We start from the raw sequence: 15,966 nt of genomic DNA, 5'->3' as shown, positions 1-15,966 counted from the left end.
AGGGAAATATGCATACAGTCATCTGGTTTTGTGGCATTCTGTTTTTGATTATTTTGCTTATAGAAAGAGGGTGAAAGGCCTCTTAGGTTCTTTGCTCTGTTTAAAAAAAAAAGTCAGTTTCTGTGTCCCTTCATTAAAAGAAACCACCACCAACCAAACAAAAACCCCATTATTTTCTCATACTGCTACATCTCCTCCTAGTGACGTCAGGAGCTTTTGTGTGTGTGTGTGTTTATTTCCACAGTTTGAGTGCCAAGTGGGAAAATGAGTAACAGGAAGAGAGGCTTTAAGGGAAGAACTACCTGTTTCTCAGAAGATCTTCACTGATCATTAAGGCCTACAGAAGGGAGAACCTGCCTGACACCTGCTCAGCCAACTGTTCCTGCACACTGTACTTAAAAGCCTGTCACTTTTATCAGAAGTTTTATTAAATTGTGAAATATCTTGACAGGCAGAGCAGAGTTAAAGACTTAAAATTCACTAGAGATTTGGATGCTGAAAATGCAGCATGTCTTTGAGAGGGGGATTGTGCTGCAGGAGCAAAAGAGGAAGCTGAGCTGGCATGAATAACACAGCTTGAGTAGTGTCAGGGTAACTAACCATGATAGCAAAACAGCACCTTAAATCTCTGTGCTGAGCCTTATACTTTGTCTAACATTACTTAATGTTAGTTAAAACTTACTAAGTTTTAAACCAGTTATCGGAGACTTTCTGGATATTGAAACAATAGCAAAGAGGGGTGAACTTCCCAGTTAGCTACAAAACAGGTAACAAATGATGCCTGGTGATTTAATAACTTTTGTTTAATCTACAGTTTCAATCTTTTCAATCTCAGTGTTAGCCATTTGCCTGTCAGTTATGAGAAGTCCCCAATACATGGGTTTATTTTACAACATCGAGTCCTTTTCTGTGTGTATCCACATGTCAGCATTTACACTGCTGACCTTTGGAGTCCACTAAATATTGTCAATAAAACATAGTGCAAGGGAAGCAGAGTTAATATAGAAGACAGGCAGTGGTGCTGAATTTTTAAACCAGTGTGTTCAAATCACTTCTACCTTTCATGAATTCAAGGAGGCTGGCGTAAAGGTTTCAGTTTACCCCTTTCCAGGAATTAGGTAATTCCTACCTTTTGACACCTCTTGCTATCCTCTTTTTTGAAACCCTGAAGTTAAAGCATTGGTCTTGCTTCTCCAATCAGTTTGGATACAGTAAACTATTTTCCCTTCTTTTGAGTCTGCTTTTTCTCTCAGGTTTGTACACATATCATTGGCTGGCACAGTGCAGCAGTGATCCTTTCTGGGACCTTCATGCTTTTCCAGGGCGTGCCAAGGAATTGAGATTTCTTCTCATGCATCTATAGATGACAGAATCTCTCCAACCTCTTTCAGGAGTCAGCTTCACTCACTGAAGGCTGAAGTATTTCTTCATATTCAACTTCTGACTATTCCAGCTTAATCTAGTTGCTTTGCATCTTTCCCCAGGTTCCCATGAGTTGCTGCTATTGCTACTGGAGAACTTGCAAAAGGAGCTGCTGGAGTTTTTTTATTCCTTGTTTGCTTGGAACTTTCTCATACAAAGTAGTCATTCTTACTGTGAGAATAGACCACTGTATGACCAGTTAAAATAACTTTTACACAAGAGAACTAGTTTAATATATTTAATAATCAGAATCTAGAAAAATAACATCTCGAGAAGAAAAGAAGGGATATGTTTTTGTCATATTTCCCTACCACTGCAGTAACCAAAATGAATATAAGCAGATGACTTAAGGATGCTTGAGCTAGCTTTTTTTTTTTTTTAGAGGTTCCTAGCAACTTGGCCTGCAGGAAAACTCCATTTTTTTAAATATCAAATCTGATTGTGATAGTTGTTCTGTTGCCTCAAGGGCCTGGGTGATTCAGAGTATCACTGTTCTATGCACATGAACTGACAGAAGGAGTCAGACAGTAAGCACCTGCTATTGCTAGCTTTTCTAACCGCTGGAATTTCTGATCCTGAGCTTCTTGTGCTGAGGAAAAGTTCCAAGTCAAAGTATACAAGTTCTGTTATTCAGCTTATTCATCCTGAGCTGTTCACTTGCTGTGCATAGAAGCTTGCAGCCAGTGTTGAGATTGCCAAAACCACAAATGTCTATAGCTGTGAGTCTGGCAAAAAACAGGCAGGGAATCACAGCAACAGGTACAGCTGGGCACTGCCTTATCTTATAAGAGTACTGCGTCTCTTCTGTGGTGGAGGTGGGGGCCTATTCTTTATATTTTTGCATTTGGGAATATGTCTCTCAGCTACTCGGGGAGAAAACTTGCGTCCGCAGTAGGTGCAGGCAACATAGTCTGGATTTTCAATGGGAGGCAATGGGGGCAGGTCAGACACCTTCCTCCCCTTAGCGAGGATTTGCTGCACCTGGCGGGCCTGTGACATGATGTGGATGAGAGCCTCGTGCTTCTGTTTCCAGTTGTTCTTTCTGGGTGGTGTTTTACTCTGTGGAAGGGAAAGGCAGTCAGGCCAACTGGGACCACCATCAGCCTCCATTCTTAAACTTACATTCAGAGCCCAACCCATGTCACCTGTCCCTGTGCTTTCCCTGTTGATGTAAAACCCAGCCTGAGAAGCTGAGTCCCACAAAGGGAATCAGGAAAACCAGCACAAAGGAGGATGTAAAGGAAACACTGTCGGAAACATCAGTGTTTAGAAAACAAAGAGCTTGAGGATAACCAGGAAAGCAAGCAGCAGGGCCAAGGAACCAGAGAGGGTTGCTACATCTGCTTTGCAGGAACAGAGCTGCATGTTTTCACTGCCTTCATTTTAACAGACTATTATTATCTGGATTTTTAGTCAGCTCCCTGCAGCCCCTGATGTCACAGAGCTTTACTGCAGCAGAACCAGTCTGCATCCTAGCTATACCAAGGAAGTGAGTTTTCTCTAGCAGTACACCCGATATATTATAAAGCCAAGTCAGGACTCCTGCCTCTATCTATGAGAATTTAAATGAATCTGTTTTATCCATTTGGTAAGAACCTTTCAGAAGCAATAGCTGTATTGTATACCTTAGCCCCATGTACATGGGAAGGTGCTTGTGTCTCAGTCAGATGTTGAAGTGGAAGGAATGTGAACAGTAGATGTGGATCCAGGGAGGTGAAGGGATTGCACATTACCTGAGGACTCCTTGAGCTCGTGCACTTCAGATACTGTTCCAGTTCTGTTCCCCTAGCTCTGGCCTTTCTGGAGTCAAACACTTTCCTCTTGGAGTCTTGGTTCTTGCCACAGACACTCATATGTTTCTCAAGCCTTGTGCAGAGAAACTTGCGTTTGCAGAAGCTGCACTGTCCAAACTCCTCCTGCTCCACAGCACTGGCAGCCTGCATGTATAGCATCTCTGCAGATGGGTGGTCATCAGAATCTTGGTCTGAGAAGGCAGAGAGAGAAAGGCTATGCTTTGGGGCCAGCTTTGAACAAGAAGCTGAATGCTCTGTGGGTTTGCTGTCTCGTATTTTGCTGTTGTTTGTTTTGTTGTACTTTGTGGCCACCACCCACTCCTCGAGTTTCCCCACAGCCAGCTCTTGGGGGTGAAGATTGGTGCCAGACTTGGGGACAGTGAACTTTGCCCCACTGAAGATGTCAACATCTGGCCTCTCTGCAGCTCTGAAAGTTTTTTCTTCAGGGTGCCTTGTGGCCTTTTGCTCATTGGTCTTCTCCACTTCACTTTCTGTTCTCTCCTCTACCTTGATAAGTTCTTTCTCTCTTTGAACCCTCCTAAGCGTCTCCTCTGTCCTCTTTAGCTTCTCTCCAAGAAGGGCTTTTTTCTTTTGAATTGCCTTTTCTAGGTTCCTTCCATCTGCCTCCAGCTTTAGGATGTGGGCCGGCTCTCTCCTGTACAGATAGGGAGCGGATGGTTCAGGCTCCCCTGTCCAAGGGCAGAGCACTGCAGCTAACTGAGACATCCTTGCTGGAACCATCCCTTTGCTTAATGAGCTTGATCTAGTATTTGGAGCTTCCTGCACGTTTGGGGAACTTCCAGTGTTGAGCAGTGGAGTTCTTGCCCTCTGGTGGTGAGAAATTGGTTGCAGGGGATATGCACGGTCCACTCCTTTTTGTCTGCCTAATGATTTAGCTGACTGAGTACAGACCTGGCTGATGAGATACTTGCTCTCTAGTCCACCTGACCAGAAGCCTCCATGCTTGGGCCTGTCTTGAGTGCTTTCTGCAGGCATAGAATGGGAGTATCTTTGGTTCTTTTGTGCATAGAGATCTTTTAAACTTTCCTCTTTGTCAAATATGAATCCATGCTGAAAGCTGTTCTTCTGGTGTTTCAGCTGGGAATCAGGAGAAAACTTAGTAGCTGCCACCACAGGAGCCATCGGTGGAAAAAAAGCCATTCAGTGCCTGAGAAAGAGCCTGAGGTTAGAAGCAAAGCCATTACAGACAATTTTATCAAAACTGGACAAATGTCCTAACAGTTTATGCATGGAGGCTGTAGACAAAGGTTATAATAAGTATTAACTAACTTTTCTGCTTTCTATAAATCTTTACATTCCTTCCATCTAGGGAGCTCCCGTGCTGCCTCTTCTAGTCACAACCGTTTATACAGCCAGAAATAAGACACACTTTTATTTCTCGTTCTGTATGAGCCTTGCCTTGTCATGGTAGCAGCAGAAACATACTGCAATGACAGAGGAATTGTTATACTCCCCGGGCAGTTTCCCATAACGTGTCCCTTCAGTTCTGGCAATGAGATCCACCACTGTGTCACACAGATCTGACATGCAGGAGTCCGACCAAGCTCGGCACAATCTTCCTGTGGCTCGTTCCACCACATCCCCCGGGGTGTGTCGGGTGTTCACGCCGCGGGCCGGGCGGGGTTACCTGCGGGGCTGCGCCCGGCGCTTCGCCGGCCTCTCTCCTCGGCAAGCTGCGTCGCCACACGCTGCGCTTATGGCCCGACCCCTCCTGCCGCTACCGCTGCCCGCGGCCGCCGGGGCCCCGGGCGGAGCTGTGCCCGTCCCGCGCGCTGCTGGCGGCTGTTGCCGGGAGACCCTGGATCGCTCCCGGCCGCGCGGCCGCTCCGCCACGGCACGAGCGCCGAGCCCGTGGGCGGTCCTGATGCATTATTCGTGAGGCGGTCCAACGTGCATTATTCATGTCGTTATCCGATGTGTATTATTCGTGAGGCGGTCCAACATGCATTATTCATATCGTTATCCGATGTGTATTATTCGTGAGGCGGTCCAACGTGCATTATTCATGAGGCGGCGAATGAGGGACCGGCCCGATCCCGCTACGTCTCTTCATTGGTCGCAGGAGGGAGGCCACGCCCCCGGCGGCCACCACGCGGCGCAGGCGCAGCGGGGCGCGCGGCGGCTGTAACGGCAGGGGAAGCGGGAGGAGCTGGTGCTGCCGCCATGGCGGACGGCGAGGGCTTGGTGTCCGTGGACTACGAGGTGCACGGCAAGGTGCAGGGCGTCTTCTTCCGCAAGTACACCCAGGTGAGTGCTGCGTCCCCGGGGGCTGGCTGCCCTGCCTGCCGGCGTGCGCCGCGCCCGCTGTCACCCCACTGCGGGCGCCTTGGAGGGGCCGAGCGGCGGGCGGGCAGGGTCGTGGCCGCGGCCAAGGGCTGAGCTCCGGCTGCTGCTGAAGGGGGCTGGCATCGCGGTGCTGCTGGCAGCCCAGCCGGGTTACGTAAGCATGACTGTTTAAGCCCCAGTTTTTCGTGTGAAAGAATATACTGAGTTGAGTGAATCTTCTGCTGCTTTCCTGCTGTCTGAGCCACAGGAACTTCCCTTGGAGGTCTGTGTCTTGCCAACAAAATTGGCTCCTGTATGCGAATGTTGTTCTAGTGCTCTATTACAGTTTGGATTAACCTCATTTTGCTCTGCATTGTCTTCTCAGGGGGAGGCTAAGAGACTGGGGCTTGTTGGCTGGGTCCAAAATACCAGCCACGGCACTGTTCAAGGGCAAATCCAGGGTCCGACTGCCAGGGTGCAGGAGCTGCAGGAATGGCTCAGGAAGATAGGAAGTCCCCAGTCCCGTATCAGCCGAGCGGAGTTCAGCAATGAGAAGAAGATCAAGGCTCTGGAGCACAAGGAATTTCAGATTTTGAAGTGACTTTGTCCAGGAAGAAGCAAAGTCTGGAATGTGAGCTGCCCTCATGGATCATTTCCCCTCTTCCTCACTCAGCCAATGTTCAGCTCTAGAGAATTTTATTTTATTAGATTTCTAATTTATTGTTTTGCTGCACTGTTACTTTGATGCTCCGATTTCCACAGAATTCCAGTGGGTAGAGGAAGAGCTCTGTTAAAGGGGTTGTTCAGGGCCAGAACTTCTGGTTCCAAGTGTGTATGGTTCGGGGAGTTGTACATAACATAAATCTGAAATTTGTAGAGTGTGGTACTCAGGTGAAGGAAATCACAGGATCAATGCCGACAGAAAACATCGCTAAAATCATTATTTCTATACACTAAATGCCTCGGAAACAATTTATTTTATTCCAGAACTGACTATTTTCTGTAGAATAAAATTGCTTGGTTTCCGCCTAGTGTGTGGAATGGATGTCGGATGGAGGGGCTGAGTGGATGACAGTCCTCAGAGCGGGATCTTGTTGCCAAAGCTGTCCCTCTCCCTCCCACCTCGGTGCCGCTGTGAGGAATCGCCGCCGGGAAAGCCGCAGCCGGGCCGAGCTCCCGGCCTCCTTGGACCTGGTCGGGCGGAAACTACAACTCCCGGCGTGCTCTTTACCCGTGCTCGCGGGTGCGCACGCGCCGTCGCTCCGCGCGGGGTGCCCGGCGGCCCGGCTCCGTTGGTCTCGCGCGGCGGCCGTTGCGGGGCCGCTCCGCTCCGGTGGGTGCTGAGGGGGCGAGGGTGGGACGCGGGAGCGGGGCCCGGGTGCGGGGCCCGGGTGCGGCCGGGAACAGGAAGCAGAGCGCGCCCCAGCTGTGAGGGGAGGGCACGGAACAGCTGAGCCGTGGGTCCGCCCTGTCCTCCCCAGCTCCGGGGCCAGGGAGCCTCCGGAGACCTTTCACAGCGGCGGCACCAGATCCCCAGGAACGACTAGAAGGCCTATTGAATGCCACTAGGAAACCAATAGGAGCCAGGGACTTGAAAACAGTGGGTTCTTTTTCGCGTAAACATCTTGCTCTTTGCTTGACACCCATTGCCAAGCCTGCTTTACTCCTTTCCTGGATAAGGAGCAGCAGGCTCTTTGACCAGGATGAAGCACTGTAAATTTTTGTGAGGATGTAGAGATTAAAACAGGAGAAAAGCAGCTTTCTGCCCAGTTCTTGGTGATATTTACTCCACAATTCTGATGAAAATTGCAGTAGAGACCTTTTGCTTGCAGGTCCTTTGAGTTTTGCCTCATACAGTAGGAGTGTAATTAGGGTATACTAAGTTTGAGAACACAGCATGTAGTTAGTAAGGAGCTTAGAGGCTCCTGGCTATCTACCCTGAAGGCACTGTCAATGTGTAGTCAGAGCTTGAGCATGAAAGTAATCACAGAAAAAGCCTCTGAATGCCAAGAAAACTAAGTGTATTTATGAGGGTAAATGAAATAAATGAAAGTCTTTTCACATCTTTAATTTGTATTTCTTTAACTTTTTTCTTTGTTTTCTCTCCATTTTTTAAGGAACATGGAGCAGTGAGCTCCCTGCTGTTACTTGTGTTTCTCATCTAACAGATTTTGACATGATCAAACGCTTGGTGGAAGATGTGCGAGCCAGGCTGCGTTCTGGAGTCACTGTCAACTCACTCGGACAGTGTGTTGAGGAGCTTGTCCTCAATAGCATCGATGCCAAAGCAACATGTGTAGCTATCAGGGTGGATTTGGAAGCTTTTAAGATCCAGGTGGTGGACAATGGCTGTGGGATAGGGAAAGAGGACTTAAAGGTTATTGGAAAGCGCTACTTCACCAGCAAGTGCAGTTCAGTGAGGGACTTGGAGAACCTGACTTTCTATGGCTTCAGAGGAGAGGCTTTGGCAAGTATAGCCAACATGGCCAGTGTAGTGGAAATCTCATCTAAGACCAGCAGGACAGCAAAAACATTTATGAAACTGTTCCACAATGGGCAAGCACTGGAAGTATATGAAGCCGAATTGAACAGACCAAGTGGTGGAACTACAGTCACTGTGTGCAATCTGTTCCATCAGTTGCCGGTGAGGAGAAAATGTATGGATCCTGTGCTGGAAATTGAGAGAGTGAGACAGAAGGTAGAGGCTGTTTCGCTAATGCATCCTTCTGTTTCCCTTTCTTTAAGAAACGATGTTTCTTGTTCTATGGTGCTTCAGCTCCCTAAGACAAGAGACATCTACTCTCGGTTTTGTCAAATTTATGGACTGGGCAGATCCCAGAAGTTGCGAGAAGTAAATCACAAGTCTGGGGGATTTGAGATAAGTGGTTTTATCAGTACTGAGGGACATTACAATAAGAATATGCAATTCTTGTATGTGAATAGAAGACTTGTTTTAAAGACAAGACTACATAAACTAATTGATTTTTTATTAAGAAAAGAAAGTATAATTTGCAAGGCAAAAAGTGTCCCTGCAAGCCGTCAGGCTAATTCAAGCCCTGGTCGCCATCGCTGTGGGCCAGAGTTGTATGGGATCTTTGTTCTCAATGTAACCTGTGCTTACAGTGACTATGATATGTGCCTGGAGCCTGCAAAGACTCTGATTGAGTTCCAGAACTGGGATGTTCTTCTAACTTGCATAGAGGAAGGAGTGAAAACATTTTTGAAACGAGAGCATTTATTTATTGAACCATGTAGTGAGGACATCAGAGAATTTAATGAACATAATGACTTTCGTTTGCATAATGCTCCAGTTCTGAAGCCTTCAGTTCTTGATGAGAAGAGCGTCCAAGAAAGTTTTAAGAAAGCATGTAATGAAATTGTGGATTCTTATGAAATGTGTACCTTGCAATCAAAAGATGTCAAGAGGAAATCCATTACTGGAAAAAAAAGTTCAAGTCTTATACAGTCAAGTAAAAATATACAGGAAGCTGAAAATGCCCCTGTTCAGAACACTGCTGAGTCATCTGATCCATGTAGAAACAGTAAAGCAGAGAGTCCATTGCCAAGCAAAGATGGCAGAGTTTCTGATTTCATTAAATCAAATACTTCAGAACAGGAGCCAAAATACACTAACAGTTCCCAGAAAGTATCAGATACTCATCTGAAACCTTCAGAACATCTTCATTCCTCTTTTAGTGGAGGGGCCAGATCAGAAATAAGAGAAAGAGACGGTTGTGGTGACCTATGGGATTGTGCAGAGAATAATATAAAAGATGTGGGCAGCCAGCAAGGTCAAGTAATACAGGAGAGCATTAAGGTCCGTGTCTTAAATAAGGATGTTATTCAGTCACTGCCTGGGAGAAAAGACCCTACTGAAACAGCAGCGGGACATGAAACTGTCTCTGGAAGTTCATTAATGAGACTGTGTAACACAAGAAGAAACAGGGAAACAACTGAAGTGAAAGATCATGCCAGAAGAGGGACATCAGCATTAAAGTTGTGCCTTAGAGACCTCATAAAAAGTGTTATGCAAAATGAGTCCCCACATGACTGTGAACAATCAGAAACAAATCTTGCATTAAACACACAGTGTAGGCCTGGCCCTGTCAGTGCCAAGGATATTTTTGACCACAAAGTGAATGTTGTGATTCAGTCTTCAAATACTAAGGGTATTTCCAGTAATATTAATAAAGAATATACAGCTTCTTTTACCAGAGAAGTATGCATGACTGATAGTAATGAGAACAAACCTTTGTCACATCGGGTGAGAGAGGAGATAGCTATGCCTACTGTTACCAATAAAAGACCTTATGAAACATCAAATAATATGGAATTGCCGCTGGCAACTTCTTCAGGTATTCCTCGCAAGAAAATTGTTATCAAAAACACTAGAAGACAGATAGCTGTGCCAAGACCTCAGCCCTCTAAGAAACTGAGCTTGTCCACACAGTTGGGATCATTAGAAAAGTTCAGGAGGTATTATGGGAGAGTTAAGCCTACAGTACCAACACCCATGTCAAAGGGAAGTGAATGTGGTCTCCCAGTTCTTAATTCAGAAACTAACTGTGACTTTTCAAAGAATGGGAATGACAATCATGATAACTTAAACAGTTGTGAAACTCCACCTGCTGAAGATACAGATTCTAATAATATTAGCCAAGGTTTTGGTTCCTTTGAAAAGACTTTATTTTGCAGCGGAGAAGTGTCACAGGACGAACAAGCCCTTTGTCAGAGTCCTTTGACATTGTCTGATTACTCTCTGGTTAGTAACAAAAATACAAGTTGTAAAAGACCTCCTGGATCATTATCATCCAAACTGTCTAGAATGAAAACTGATCACAAAGAAGTCAAACAACTTGGTGAACAGTTCCAAACAGACTCAAACGGAAAAGATGACCATTCTTTTGATCTTGAATCCTCAAATAATGATAACTTGTATAATGTTTGTCAAACATACAAATCCTCAGTGGAAAAAGTGAGGGAGTGTAAGTCCAGCATTTCTAAGGAGGCTGCGTGCTCACAACCAGATGATGTCATAGCAGAGTCTGTGAAGAGTCCTGTCAGCTCATCACCACTTAGCAGTATAGAAGGAGATTACACAATCTCTTTAGGCAGTGTTTTATCATTACCTGCTGAAAATGATTGTACTAACATCATCTGTAAAGATAAAAGTACGTTAGGTGAATCCTTAGAACAAAATATGAAAGATACTGAGGTTCCCCAAGTGACTTTACAAGGGAACTTGGAATTTTCTGCTGACCACAGAAGCACAGACAATCCCAGGAATGATTTGTGTTCTGTCTGGCTGCAAGATTTTGATGCTTTATCGGGAAGGACAGTATACATCAATAAAGCAACTGGACTCAGCACCTATGGCACTCCTCCTAGTGAAGGATTTCAAACTGCCTGTATTCAAGATATAACAACAATGGCTGTGAATGTTGTTTCAGAGAATGGTAAGAGGGGTTGTAGTTGTAAAAATGGAATGAGGAAAACTGTTCTTCTAGGTGCATGAAATAATCTTTCTGGAAGCACCTGAGTGCTTTTGCTGAATTAGTCACTGCCTTATAGGTAATAGCTGCATGGAAAACAAGAAAGTGTTGGGAACTATGGAGACAGTAAAACATTAACAGTAAAGATATTAAAAGATAATTTTTAATGAAATGGTAAAAAGAAATGTCAACATCATGTCAGTTAACAGATAGTTGCCTTGTTTTCACTGGGCATCATGACATTCTTTGTGATAACAGTTACATATAATTGCTGTCACATGTAAAATGAGAAACATATTTCAAAGTAAGTGTACCAGAAAAGTACCATGTTTTTTACCATTTTGTCCTAAACAGTTACGTTTCTAAGAATGTGTTGTTAAAGAGAGCCTTATATTAAAATGATCTTTTTTGAAACTGCATACAAAATTTAAAGTTACCCTTGAAAGATGAATAAAAAATCTAACTTCATTGAGAATGTGTAGTCTCCTCTGCACGGATTTTAGAAGGCAGGCTGTTCTTTCACTCTTTGTAGCAGGTGTTGTACAGCGTTGTTGCTGTTTTGATGGTAGACTTTTTCCATTAGTGAAAGAACCCTGCACTGTATTTATTTTTCAGGGGCACAGTGTTCATGAGTCTTCTCTGATGTCTGTGTTGGGTTTTGACTTTCTGCATCTTCCTAATCTAGTTTGTCTGCCTAGTCCTGTCTTTGATGATTTTCCCTTTAAGGGAAAGGGAATATATCAAGGGATATATCTATGTTCTCAAGTTGTTCTTCATTCTGTCTATAGGCAGATTTTATGAGTGAAGATACAGCCGTTCTTTGTGTAGACTTTATTTCCTACTGCGTAATTTGTTTTGAAAAAGTAGTTTGGACTTCTTTCTAGATAGTTATTATGTAAAAAAATTGTCTAATCAATTGTCATGGCCTTTGGTTTGTTCTGTTTTTGATTGTCACCAGTCACAGAAACACTGGTGCAGTAGATGTTTCAGTTGTTGAGTTATTCCCTTATAGGTATAATAATTAATGCCAATAGTTTTTAATATTTATTGTGTTCCACTGAAGAAAATTTGATGCAAATTTTATTAAGCAAAACTACTTGCAAGTGCAAATATCCACTCCTTGACTAACATTTTCGTTTCTGTGATATACCAGTTTTGTTGCCCATTGTACTGTTTAGTAAGAAGTCAAAGCCCTGAGATGTAGTACTTGATCTTCTATCCAAAGTATTGGATAGTGGATTCATGTTCATAGAGATGATACCTCATGTACTTGTATGCTTTCAGATATTGTACAGTCTGTAGGCAGTATGAAGACATTTATTGTATTGCATCTTTTTACCTCCCATGGCACTGTTCTTAGCCTTAGTATTGTTGTTACTCTCCATTGTATCAGTGGTGCCAGTCTTTCTAAACTCTGTCAGCTCTTTGGGTAGATGTCTGATTTTATTCTTTTAAGAGTTGGACCTCCCAAACCTTCACAAGGTATTTGAGCTGTGGCTAGATCCTATAGGTCTTAGGTTTTCAGGGTTCAACAAACATGTTCATCCCTATGTTTTTGAAGCAATGGATGTTTGTTCCTTTCAGCTGTAGGAATAAACATAACTGTGTCCTAACACAGCATTCACACCTCTTAATGCTGAGTGCTGTTCTGGACTGCTGTTAAGACCCAGAGCGGAAGGATTTCTTCACTTTCTTATGCTTCCATTTTGCTTTTTAGGAGTAGTGTCAGTTACCCTGTGGTGTTGATTTAGAATTTCATAGCCCCTAAGAATAGCATTTCATACACAATCCTAGGGAAGTAGCACTGCTTAGCAATAGGTGGAAGTAGGTAAGAATAATCGACATCCTCTTTTTTCATGACAGCAGTGGCCGTCTGTCATCTCTTCCAGCTGCAAGCCATGTGCTCAACAGAGATATTAAATATTGTAGGCCAGACCCAGACATCTTCATACTGTTTAAACTGATTGCTACAGAAAAAATTATCAAACTTTATTTCACCATTGGATACCTTTTTGAACAATGCATTTGTAGTAGGAAACTATCCTAGTTCAACCTGGTCTTTGTTGTTATGCCAACTATATTGGCAATTTTTGTTCCTTACATTATGCTGTGTCATTACACTGGTATATCTTCATGATTTAACTGAGGCAAGTGAAAATCAGTGCTCAAATATGGTAATTGTATGGAGTTTGCCTGCACAAAATATATACATTATTACCCTCAGCACCTTTTCTGATGTTGTCAAAAAAATCGTATTATATCTCTGCCAAGTCTTAAGTCTCACCAGCCTTGGAGCAAGTAAATCCTAACTTTATGAGCAATGTGTATATTGAACAAGGATTTTCCCTTCAAGAAAAAGCAGGGACATGAATCTTTGTCTATTAAATGTATAAAATATTGGACTTGTGTTGATACAGATGATAGATTCTTCTGTGAACTTGAAAGATACTGTCTTTTGAAAGATACTGTCTTTTCATGACAATAGCTATAAAAGTTCTGTCAGAGTCTGAATTAGGCAGCATTCTTCAATTTGCCATAGTTTACCAGGATCTACATCAGGCCATTTTGTCCTCTCTGGGTTTTGTGACAATGGGATGCTGAGTTACTCTCCAGTGCTGGGCTGCCAGTTTGGATTCTTGAAAGGATTCTCAGTCCCCAGGGTCACTCGTCCTCACTGGAATAGAGCCAATAGTCAGGAGTCTATGGACTGGCCTAAGATTTTATAGAACCTTTTCACACTGAGCTTATCAGCACACAGCTGGTTTTCTTTGGCTTTATCACTGTGCCTTTTTTCCTGAATGCACACCCTCAATTTCTTGGTAGAAAGGAACTTTATTAATTCATTATTATTTCACAAAGAATAAAAGACTGAATTGTACCAAAGGAAGGGTGAAATGTTTACCAGTGTGCTGGAAATCTGAGCCACTTTTCTTAATACTCTTGATAACAATAGAAGTTTGTAATATTAAATCATTTCTGGGTGGGTGGGAACATATTGTTGGACTGACTCTTATCTCATGTGGGCTCACTGACTTGTGGTTTTCAGTTTTACAAATTGCTGATAATTGTATTAAGTATTGATAGGAATGGTGATAGACTGACAGTTTTGCTGCTCCTCAACAGAGGGAAGTCAACTGTGTTTTATTTCTGATAGACTACTATATGCATCCTTTTTCTTTGGGGAAGACACTTCTGATTGCACTAATTCTGGAAATAATTATTACAAGTTAAAAGCAGCAGCCAATTTTAAAATACAGTCCTGCAGAAACCATGGTAATATTTTCACATTTCCCAAGGCATGTATGTCTGATAATTCTCAGCTTTTTACATATGTGTTGTTATTTCTCAATGTTAGGTTGCAAAATCTGTGGGATACTCAAAAATTTACAGGGCTAAGCACATGTTCCTTTATAAGAATATAATAATTGTATAGTTTTTAGTAGTTTTTCATCCTGCTGATTCTGCAGCAGTAAATTTATTTTTTTGTTTAGGGTTTCAGTTCAGATGCCATCCCTTTAGAAGTGAGATTGTGCTTCCTTTCCTTCCTAGACCTCAAAAAGAGAAGACTCAGGCAAGCCAGAATCTGAGAGGTAGGGCCAGCTTTCCAGGACACAGTGTTCTGTGGTAAAAACTAATCAAAGAATTCTCCCAGATGTCCCAACAGGAACCCAGAATTACTCAAGGTCTGTTAACAATGGGACTGTGTGAGTCATCTCAGATCTAGAACTGGAAAAAAAAGATAATTCAGGTTGAAAGTAGGTTAGGGGATACTTATTTACAGGATGAAATACCCAGTTCTTTGTTGAATTATGTCATGAGTTTAAAGAATAATTACCTACTCCCTTCTTTGTACTCATTCCAGCCTTGGAATGTGAAAAATAGCTTCAATCCTCACACTTTTTTTTTGCAGTGGAAAGGATGAAATAATCTTTCTGGTATGTAACTTTGTCCTGAGGGAGTGGGTAGCTAAACAGATCTTTCTTTCCCTACTGTCCCTCCACCCCTGTTCCAGGCCTATTGAATTGTCCTGCAGGATTTTTGGGAGTTAGAAAGATGCACATTGCCCTTCCTAGTTAAAACAGACAGTACAGAAGCCTAGTGCCATGTTCCATTATTTATTTGTATACTCTCCCCTTTTTATGAAGGAAAAAAATAATACTTGTTTGAGGTTGAGGTACCCAGTGAACATTCTGTTGACAGATGGTGGTATTCCTTATATTATCTATGTGTTTGTTCCTAGATGCTGAAGGGGAGTCTCTCCAGTCATTGCTTTTGGAATGGGATAATCCTGTTTTTGTTCCCTGCCCAGAGGTAAGCATTACCTTGCATCTCATGCTGAAATAAGAATAATTTTAAATTTTTTGTTATTTTTTGTTATTTTTCTGACATTGGGTCCAAAATTGCAAATATAATGATTGTTGCACATAAGTTATCCAGAGATATATTACACTATGGACCTGGCAGTTTTGGTTTTTATAGACTGTTCAGATGCAAGTCATCATTGTGGATTTATTCAAAGAGAAACAGGTATCAGGCTAATCTTTCATTTTACATAATTTCAGAACCAAAACATTGTAAGCTGTCTTTCCCTCTACAGAGATTGTCATCTCAAAAGTTATCAAATGGCAAAATTGTAATATAGTGTCTGTTTGCTTTGTGGACAGAGATAAAATAAGCCAGGTTTGAGCAGGTCTTAAAAGTGTATTTTACCATAGCTGTTTTTAAAGCTTGGCAGGATTACAGCATGTGGGAGGGAAACAATGTTGGAGCCTTTGGAAAAACTTCCTTTGCTGTCATGAGGTAGCATTATCTTTAATCCTCATGTTGTGTATGTGTGTAAACATATGTATGTAACCATTTCCACCTGCAAACAATAGGCATGGAGTTGCAAACCACCTGCTGGTGAGTTTCTGGAAGGGAGCAGTTCTTGCGGTGACGTGTGCTCTGACTCATTCTGGGGTAATACATCCTTT

The 15,966-nt window shown here is 43.1% G+C and overlaps 3 protein-coding genes across 3 annotated transcripts; 2 read left to right on the top strand and 1 right to left on the bottom strand.

The window, feature by feature from the left end:
• Positions 1-771: 771 nt before the first annotated feature.
• Positions 772-5,181, bottom strand: ZC2HC1C (zinc finger C2HC-type containing 1C). Its single transcript, XM_033515247.1, has 2 exons — positions 3,156-5,181; positions 772-2,481 (listed from the first exon to the last, which is right to left on the bottom strand). Exons 1-2 carry the CDS (start codon positions 4,374-4,376, stop codon positions 2,200-2,202), a joined length of 1,503 nt encoding a protein of 500 aa, XP_033371138.1. The 5' UTR covers positions 4,377-5,181; the 3' UTR covers positions 772-2,199.
• Positions 5,182-5,326: 145 nt separating this feature from the next.
• Positions 5,327-6,532, top strand: ACYP1 (acylphosphatase 1). The gene is made up of 2 exons (XM_015631106.2): positions 5,327-5,483; positions 5,887-6,532. Exons 1-2 carry the CDS (start codon positions 5,400-5,402, stop codon positions 6,100-6,102), a joined length of 300 nt encoding a protein of 99 aa, XP_015486592.1. The 5' UTR covers positions 5,327-5,399; the 3' UTR covers positions 6,103-6,532.
• On the top strand, positions 6,528-13,219 carry LOC117243690 (DNA mismatch repair protein Mlh3-like). Its single transcript, XM_033515246.1, has 2 exons — positions 6,528-6,834; positions 7,619-13,219. Exons 1-2 carry the CDS (start codon positions 6,546-6,548, stop codon positions 11,014-11,016), a joined length of 3,687 nt encoding a protein of 1,228 aa, XP_033371137.1. The 5' UTR covers positions 6,528-6,545; the 3' UTR covers positions 11,017-13,219.
• Positions 13,220-15,966: the final 2,747 nt, after the last annotated feature.

This window comes from Parus major, chromosome 5 (genome assembly GCF_001522545.3).
Source record: "Parus major isolate Abel chromosome 5, Parus_major1.1, whole genome shotgun sequence".
NCBI classification, from domain to species: domain Eukaryota; kingdom Metazoa; phylum Chordata; class Aves; order Passeriformes; family Paridae; genus Parus; species Parus major.
This window is presented reverse-complemented; position numbering and strand designations above follow the sequence as displayed.